At 40.5% G+C, this 9900-nt stretch overlaps 1 protein-coding gene across 13 annotated transcripts in view; it reads left to right on the forward strand.

The window, feature by feature from the left end:
* srpk2 (SRSF protein kinase 2) overlaps positions 1-9900 on the forward strand; it is a 76583-nt gene that overhangs the window by 62570 nt on the left and 4113 nt on the right. For 5 of the 13 annotated variants that reach the window (XM_084364606.1, XM_084364605.1, XM_084364610.1 and 2 more), the window contains 6 exons: positions 193-505; positions 2032-2991; positions 3856-3956; positions 4696-4803; positions 5288-5357; positions 7827-7919. In XM_084364606.1, coding sequence (XP_084220732.1) covers positions 193-505; positions 2032-2991; positions 3856-3956; positions 4696-4803; positions 5288-5357; positions 7827-7919 — 1645 coding nt within the window. Of the gene's footprint in view, positions 1-192; positions 506-2031; positions 2992-3855; positions 3957-4695; positions 4804-5287; positions 5358-7414; positions 7508-7826; positions 7920-9900 lie in introns of all 13 variants that reach the window. The other 8 variants (XM_084364604.1, XM_084364611.1, XM_084364613.1 and 5 more) reach the window with 3 other exon arrangements.

A 9900-nucleotide genomic window follows, 5' to 3' on the forward strand; every position in this document is an offset into this window, starting at 1 on the left:
TTTAGCTGAAATGGCAATGATGTGCTCTGTTTAAATATATACTCATATATATAATTAATATACAGTTCAAAATCATAATCCACAATTCCATTAAGTGTCCAAACTTTTTATCATTGAATACCTCCTATTCATTCAGATTATTGCCTCCTCGGTGACTCTCTTCCCCTCCTGTCCTGTCTTTTTTTCTCCCAGGTGGGCAAGATCTCCAAGAACAAGAAGAAGAAGCTGAAGAAGAAACAGAAGCGGCAGGCGGAGCTGCTGGAGAGACGGATGCTTGAGATCGAAGCCCTGGAGAGAGAAGCCGAGAAGAAGGAGGAGAGAGCCAAAGATGGGGGAGAGAAAGGGGACCATGAACACAACCCGTCATCACCCCCGCAACCACAGCTGGGCCCCAGCATGGCTCTGGGAGAGAGTGACGAGGATGATGACGATGAGGAGGATGGGGAGGAGGAGGAGGAGGAGGGAGGAGAGAGGGAGAGGCCCATCAGGTTGACCAATCATACATGTGAGTTGTGTGATCTGAGAGTTTTCCCCAGGTTCAGTAATGTGATATTCTGACAGATATAACACTAAAATACAGCGTGATACATGTGGTTTGATAATTAGAAATTTATATTGCAGGGTTTTTAACTTTTAACGTTTCATGCTCCTCGGACTAGGAAGTCACTCTTCAACTTTGGTGTGTTAATGTGGAAAAGACTTGTTGCTGCATTAGTACTTAGACTTCAGTTAAATTTTGGGCATCATAAGCCACCAGAGGGGGAGAATGCAACATTGAAATATGTCAAATGTAATGCGCAAAATAGCGCAAACAATGTAACGTTAGCTAGCTAGCTAGTGAGCAACCGAGACATAAGCAAACAAGTAGCGATTGTTTTATACTTGTTATCAAGAAAAGGGCCATAATACATTGAAACAACAAAAAGGGCCATGTAGCCTCAACACCCTCTACCCCAACAAGAATCAAGACACCCTACCCCCTCGGTGTGAACGAGCAGAACAGACGGGTAAGGCTAAGTGGCAGGGGCAAATGGTAGATTGGGATTGGGCCTTGTTATCAGGGTTAATGATAATAAATACCTCCATCAAGTGGTTATAATGTAATACCATATTACAAAGTACATGTGAGCAAAAACTTGCAATACGTGAATTAATTAAATAAATCAACCATCAACCAAACATTCATTTTCCAAAATTTCAAAGTTGTTGTTCCGACTTGAGTGGGCACTCATGTGATTTTTTGCAATTGGGAAAATGTTTTCCCAATTTTTACATGTAGTAGTCACCATAATGCATTGAGTTTCTTCTTGAGTGCGTCTCTAATTTGTTCAGCAGAACTGAACTGAACTCAACCACCATTTCGAAACACTGAAACTAAAACCCAAAACCATGATAGTCAGCTTCAGAAAGCTCATATTGGCTGAATTCTTGTCTTTAAATCGTGTCTAAGAACCTACTTTGCATTCATTTAAAGTCTCCGGTTTGTTATTTTTAGCTCATTTAACATACTTGACGTGTGGACATTCATTATTCATTTAAACAGCGTGGTGTACAGTCCTTTCTTTCTTTAAGTGAAATGTACTGTGAAGGGGAAAAAAGCAACATATTTAGGTTATCTTGTTCTTTCTTTTTCCTATTCAGGTTTTTATTGTCTCGAAAGCTGATTTCTGGTTTCTTTACAGATCTGCAGCGTGACTGAATGTGAGTGTGTGTATGCAGGTTTGTGCAGTCTGTCTGTGAATGAATAGGAGGTGGACTGGCTCCAACCAGTCAGCCCACGCTAGGCCCACTGTGTATGGGAGGCTAGGCTGATTCACAAAAAAAACAAAAAGAAACAGTCTTTCTCCGTCTCCCTCCTCCGACCTCCGTCTCACCACCTTCTGTCTTCTCCTATTCTCTCTTTTGCCTCCTTCTCCGATCTTTATTCTCTTTTCATGCTGATTTCCTCACTGCCTACACTGCCTTTGATTGCATCTTCCTTCCCACCCACTTCCTCTCTTAACTGTTTATCTTGTCCTCTGTCCATGTAAGGCGCAGCGCCTCCCCAGGAGCAGAGCGAGGCACCCCACATCACTGACGACGACCCTGATGAGGAGGTGGAAGAAGAGGAGGAGGAGGAGGAGGAGGAGGATGAGGAGGAAGAAGAGGAACCAACGCCTACCGCTGAAAAAGAAACCCCCATTCCCCCCACCACAGGAGAAGGGAATGGAGAGCCAACACAAGCAGAGGTAGAGGACGGGGCAGAGGAGGTGGAGGATGAGGAGGAGGAGGAGGAGGAGGAGGAGGGGGGATTGAAAGGGGCAGGTGATGAGAATGAGGAAGAAGAGGTGGAGGAGAAGGTAGAGGAGGAGGAGGAAGAAGAGGAGGAAGAGAAAGAGACAGAAAAAGAGGAGAATGACACAGAGGAGCCAAAGAATGAGAGCAAAACAGGGGAGGAGGCAGTAGCAGAGGAAGAGGAGTCAAAGGATCAGGAGGGGGAGGATGATGAGGACGACGAGGACGACGAGGAGGATGATGAGGAGGAGGACGACGACGACGACACAACTGCAGATCTCCTCACAGACAACACCACGCTCTCTATCCAGACCCACAACAACAAAAACAATTCAGCCAAAACCAACGGGCACGTTTTGTTGGGATCTGAGGGACTGAAACCAAACCCTGGCACTCCTCCACCTCCCTCACCCACCCCCGAGACTCTCCTCTGCCCCCTGGTGGAGTCCGAGCTCAGCTACACGGACAGGGACAACTCTCTCAGCTCCGGGTATGAGATGATTAACGGCGAGCTACCCGAGCCGGGCCTGACCAACGGCTCCAGTGACCGCGATCGAATCACGATGCCCATCTTCCCCGACTTGCCCCTGGATCCCATGCCCGGTAACCCCATTCCTGTTGGGACGGCAGACATCGGAGCAGGCCCGTTACCCAACAGCCCCACCGCCGACCGCAGTCGCACTGTGTCATCTTCAAGCACGGGAGACACACCCAAAGGTAAGACATAGTATTTAAAAAATTAAAAAATAATCGATGATTCCCCTCACATGCATTAAAACAAAAGTCACGAGCCTGTTTTGGCTCGTAAATGGTTTAAATGGTTTATTAAGCATTTCATTGTTTGTTAACAGTTAGATAACTTTGAACTAAAGTGTATGATCCACTCTCTCTCTCTCTCAATGTAAAAATATCAGCAGTGGGAATTATCCTCTGTAAATAATATCTTTTTTTAATTTCACCATCATCGTTTTCTTTCATTGTATCAACAAATGATTTAATGCTGGCTGATTTATGCTTCCATCTTGCCAAGGTCTCTGTTGAAAATTTTAATCTACATGCAAATGAGAATTTGAGTTGGATAGATAAAGCAGAGGAAAACAGCATAATAATAATTAGAGTTAATTTAGATCTTAGGTGAGGTAACGGATCAGCAGTACATGAATAACCTTGAATAACCACAGTGTTTTGATTATCTCTTATATATTATAGCTGCCTGTGAAGATAATCCAGTTGCTCATGATTACGTTTCAGTCTCCACATATCTCCTCTGGGTATTATTAATGACTCACCAGCACCATTATTCATCCACCCACATGGTTCATTTCATTATCAATAACTTGAACTCAAACTTTCAAACTCTAAGGTCACTTTGAGCATCACATCTCTTTTCTCTTTTAAACAAAAGCAAACAACACCAAGTCTGTTTCCCTGTTAAATAACTCTAAATAGTTCACCGAGGTGAAGTTAGAACCAGCTTTCTCTTATTTGGATTCCTATTAGCACAGTATGGTGTGTAAACTCTTCTTATCCTTACTTACTGTGTGTCTTAACCTTGTTTTTCTCCTCTTCCTCCTCTCCCAGTCAGGGCCAGAGCTGCAGATCTCCTGATCAACCCACTAGACCCGCGCAACGCTGAATCTATTCGAGTCAAAATCGCTGATCTTGGAAATGCCTGCTGGGTGGTAAGACACAGTATCTTGGAAATGATCTGAACTTGATCTGAAGCATATTTTTTAAATACACAGGTTTGCAGCCGTTTTACACTCTTTTAAACTGATGCAACTTAGTGACAACCAATAGGTCACAGGGAAGCAGACACTCAAAAAGCCATTTACACAAAAACTAAGGACTCTGATGTAAATGTTTGTGTGTTTATTGCTGTTTTTTATTTTTTTTATTTTTATGCCTCTGTGCCAGCGATAGCCGTGTGTTTTCTGGTTGTCCGTCCATTCCCATTCTTTGAACGTGATCTCAAGAACTCCTTCAGGGAATTTCTTCAAATTTGGCACAATAGTCCACTTGGACTCGAGGATGAACTGATTTGATTTTGTCAAAGGTCAAGGTCACTGTGACCTCACAAAACACATCTTTGGCCAACAATTTTAAAGATCATTTTGACAAAAATGAAGTGATGACATTTTATATTCAAACGGTTGAAGGTCAACTTCACTGTGACAACAATATGTTGGAAAACTGTCGTGGCCATTATTAAAAGGCATTGCTCAGGAACAGCAACTTGATTGGTGCACAAAGGCAAATGAGGTGATTATTCTAGCTTCTTTGATGTCTGTGACAAGTTTGCTGTTGTTGCCATTATACATTTTAAAATTATTGTGACACCCCTGCCTCTTTTGGTTTTGATTTTAAATTGCAAATGTACACTAAGACTTCTCCTGTCCTGTCCTCTCCTCTCCTCTTCAGCACAAGCACTTTACCGAGGACATCCAGACGAGACAGTACCGTTCCATTGAGGTGCTGATAGGAGCTGGTTACAGCACCCCTGCAGACATCTGGAGTACTGCCTGCATGGTGAGACCAACACACACATATAAACAGTACATTAGATACATATATACAGTACATTCATACATATATACAGTACAATACATACATATATACAGTAAATACAGTACATTACATACATATATACAGTACATTACACACATTTATACAGCATATACAGTACATTCATACATATATACAGTACATTACATACATAGAGTACACTACATACATATATACAGTACACTACATACATATATACAGTATATTCATACATATATAAAGTACATTACATACATATATACAACATATACAGTACATTGCATACATATATAGAGTACACTACATACATATATACAGTACATTAAATACATATATACAGTACATTCATACATATATACAGTACATTCATACATATATATATATATATATATATACAGCACTTCCTTTTAAATAATGCACACACACTCAGTATAGACTCAAGTACAGTACTCTGTCTGATCTCTCGTAGGCTTTTGAGCTGGCTACTGGAGATTACTTGTTTGAGCCTCACTCTGGTGAGGACTACTCCCGTGATGAGGGTGAGTATTTAAATCTCCATGATGTGCACGCACCGATTTAATTTACAAAAATAGAAACACAGAAACTTGTCATATGAAATGTTCCCACAAGGGAATTCTTGCTGAATATTGTATGTCGAGACTTGAAAGCTGGATCTGCAGTTGTTCAAGATCTTGACTAAAAGATGACAAATAGCTAGAAATGTTGAATGTACAACAGAAATACAAAAGCAAAGTGTTTTAGATGTTTCATAAGCTCTTCTAATAAAAAGTTGTAATCAATTAAATGTATTCTTATATGAAAATTTGTGTTTGTGCGCTACTTAACCTCCATTGTTCTGATGCACTGTTGCTAACGGCTCTTCCTAAAAATCTTAATTGATTGTCAAAACAGATTTGCATTTCTTTTTTTCTTTTCTTTTTTTTGCTGCCCCCCTTTTGTTTTAATCACCAGTATTACGACAGACATGAAGATTGCGATAAGATTCATGATTTGAGGAAATTATCATTTTTGCATCACAATTTTCTTTTTCACTGAAAAGAGGAATAAAAGCACGATGATGTGGCATTTCTTGGGGTCCATATCAAACAAACACATGTTCTTACATCTGGAGAACAATATTTATAGGCCAAGGCATCTCTGCAGCACTACAGTACTTTATTATAATGCTATAACAAAAAATTGCAGCTTCTGTGGTTTGCATATTGCACTTGGCCATTTTGTGACTTTGATAATATTTCGATTAATTGTGCAGCCCTAAGTAAATGCAAGTTAACTGAAATAAGATACGAAACGTTTGGGAATAAATAAATAAAAGCATGTAAATGAAAAGAAAAACTATAGTCAAAGTACATAAATCCTTGTTTTCCACATGAAATCAAAGCACATCTTGCTGGACAGTATGAGGAGTTTTGAGAACACAACACAGTTTCAATGCATTTGTTGTTTTTTAAGCATGTCATCTCTTCTCAAAAATGGGACTGTTGTTTCCAGCAATGCATCTGAACAATGGACAAACACTGTGTTAGATTTATTATTATTAATTGTATTGTAAATTGATAAAAATGGCCTAAAGTGAGCTTAGTTAAAATTAGAGCCATCCCTCTCCCCAAATCCCCCTATCCACTGTCGACTGTAAATCCTGTCCTTTAATTCTGCTGCTATGCCTCCACTCATCTTCACTGAATTGTACAAACGGTATAGATACACAGAGTGCTCACACATCTGTCATTGTGCTTAACATCTGGACAGATTTCCAACATACTGTAAAGTGATAGCAGTAACTTAAGCATAAGAGCAACATTAGCCAGTTACTGTATCCTGTGAGTATATGTGTATCTATATTTGGTCATGTTTAGTGTATAAAGCAATACAGTCCCTATATTTGCATGTCGACTCCAGAGTCATTACTCTATGTCTTACAAAATACATTTCAAACAGTGTGCCCTCATCCTCACCTCAGTCCTTGATCTCTTCATCTCCTCTGATTTTTGATCTCACCAGCTCATTGGGTTACTTTCCTCATTGCATGCGACCCTAGGTTAACCTCATCTTGCATGTTTTGAACAGGCAATAAGCCACCGTCACTTTTATCGTGACATCCTGAATTGCAGAGAGACACCTTTGATCTCCCTCCATTGAGGCCAAATTGAAAATCTAGCTTCGGGTTCTCTGTTCACTCAATTCTGCATCTGAATGCACGTCACTTTTTTTAATACCATGGCTGATCATTTCATTTCCTCACCTCTGCTGTGGAGGCACAGCTCACTAACACAGGTTTTTCTCCTTTACTGTCTGTGACTGTCTCTTTTTTCCTTCCTTTCCCTTCTCTTATTATTCCTCCCTTACCCCTCTGTGATCTTTTCTACCTGTCACTTCCTGTCCCTGTTTCTATTTCTTTGCCACAATCCATCCTCTTTTACTTTCATTTGTCCCTCTCTTTCAATTTAATCTCCACTTCCTTGTCTTTACCTTTTCTCTCTTTTGCATTTCCTTTCCTTTTCTGTTTTTTTTTTCCTTTCTTTTTTCTGCCCCCTCTCCTCCCTCCCTCCTTCCCACCTCCCTCTCTCCTCCATAGACCACATAGCCCACATCATAGAGCTGCTGGGCTGTATTCCGAGGCACTTTGCGCTCTCTGGAAAATATTCCCGGGAGTTCTTCAACCGAAGAGGTAGCGCTGGCCAGAGAGCTGATGGGACTGGGACACACAGATGTCTAAACGAGACAGAAATGGATGCTAGCTGACAATCAGGACACAATAACAACTTAAAGCTTGTGTTGCTGAGGATTTGATTTTGGGAAATAATTGGATAACAGTGTGACTGAAAACAGTAAAAACAGTCGCCACATCCGTCTGCAAGTGTGTCCATTCAGTGCTCCGCGGCAGCAGTGTGTGTCGGTCCCGTACAGCCAGTCGTGTTAATGTGTGTGTGCATGCCGTAATGCTGAATCGTGCCTGTTCCCTCTGTGATGTATGTGGTGGTGGGCAGACCACATCGCTCTGATCATGGAGCTCCTTGGGAAGGTCCCACGCAAAGTGGTCGCTGCCGGGAAGTACAGCCGAGAGTTTTTCTCCAAGAAAGGTAAACGACACTGTGGTTAGTGGTCGGTTAGGTGGAGGGTAGGCCTGCTAAGGGATAGCTGTAGTTCAGGACTGTAGTCTTGTGACTGAAAGTTTTTTCTTTGTAGTATAGTTTGTAGTGCTGTCACAGTGGTCTACATTAAGTCAGTTCAGATAGTTTCAGGTAAGTTGTCAATCACAGCAGAAATGAATGTTTAATTGTTTAATTGTAGGGCTGGGCGATAATTCATTGTCATAAATGATTTTCATACATGTTGTATCGTGAGAGGTTTTCCCTGACCCTGGATAATTTGGCCCCTTCTCACACACAAACTGTAAACCCAGAATTAACCTAAGCTAAGGTTAAATCTCAGTCTGAACATACAGCTAATATCTACATTTTAGGATGCCGTGTGACTACTGTTTACTTTAGCCCCATATCACACTGGCACCTTTTAGCCTTGTGTTCGCTTGGTTTTCAGAGGATAACCCCACAAACGCAGGGCTAACCCTACTCTTGAGCCTGGCCAACAAGCCCAGGATTGTGCTAATGAGACTGCTTTCATAGCCTTTGGCTAAGTGCAGCCTGAAAAGCCCTATAATAATTTGATGACATTTTATTTGAGTTTCTGACCAAGGTTTGCATTACTGTTATGTCTCCTGTGAGAGAAAGTTTTCTTGGATTGAAGGAAGTGCTGCAACAAAGACTGATCCTGCAATTCTACTTGCAAACTCTGGCCTGAAGTAAAGTAACCAAACACATCATTCAAATAAACATGCTCATTGTCAAGGGTCATTATGTGACTGAATCTTGCTTTAGTGCCAGACTGTGGTGCCTGTTGTACGGAAGTCAATGGAGAAACACATTAACATGCAATATATCTACGTCGTATGACTTTTGATGAAGAAATGCAGGGCTCATAATATTGTGACCAAATGGTGCAGGTCTGACCAAATATCGCTGATGAGACTGTAATTACGCTGCAAACAGGAGCCTTTCCTAAATGAAGAGAGGGACGAACCACAAAAAAAAAAAAAAAGTTGTAACCTACTATCTGAAGTGTGTTCTTTCATTTTCTAGAGGCATTTCTTGATCCAAAGTCAGACGACATAGATATGTTGGGTTTTAGTGTGTTTCTCTATGCATCTCCCATTGACTTCAATACAGCTGACGCCACAGTCTGGCACCAATGTGAGATTTAGTCGCGTGATGACCCTTTTTTAAGTTCCTTGCATTGTAAGAATTACAAGCATTCACAAAACATACTTCAAAATGAATCAATTTACAATTACTGTAAATTGTGGTAAAGAAGGTTTTGTTTTACACACTTAATTTTTATTTATTTTTCTTTGGTGGCACACAGTTACTACAATTACTTTGAACATCTATTTAATTGGCGAAGATTTTCCATGTTGTCGGATCAGAAAATTATTCTTTATGTTGTAATGTTTATTTTAACTTTATCGCCCACCCCTACTAAATTGACATTCAAATACTTTGTTGTGATTGTCTTAATCATCTAACACTGGACTGCAGCAAAATGATCAATTTACTTCAATCAGAGGCAAAAACAAAAGAAGGGAGAAGAAGATATTTTTCTTAATAATCAGAAAATGTATTATCTGAATATAGAATTCGTAGACAAAACAATAGATAGTCTGATATTTTGCCTTTATAATAATCTATACATTTTGTGAAATGACAGTTCATTACAGACTGTATATCAAAGTTAGGATCAATAGGAGCTAGTTTACTTTGGCTATAACATTATACAACAGCAGTATCAACAGTAACAGTGACAGTAAGTCATACTCTCAGCCTATAAACAGAGCAGCAGGGCTTTAACTGTGTCATAACACCTCACTGCTCATCTGTGAGCCTGGTAAGTGTATGGATCTGTGTTTGGTACAGCTGATAACCCTTGCACTCTCTCATTTATTCCCTTTTTTCTTCCTCTCGATCTCCTTCCCTTTCTGCTCATATATTCTTCATAATGTGTCAT

Source organism: Pagrus pagrus, assembly GCF_965226575.1.
Source record: "Pagrus pagrus genome assembly, chromosome: 10".
NCBI lineage: Eukaryota > Metazoa > Chordata > Actinopteri > Spariformes > Sparidae > Pagrus > Pagrus pagrus.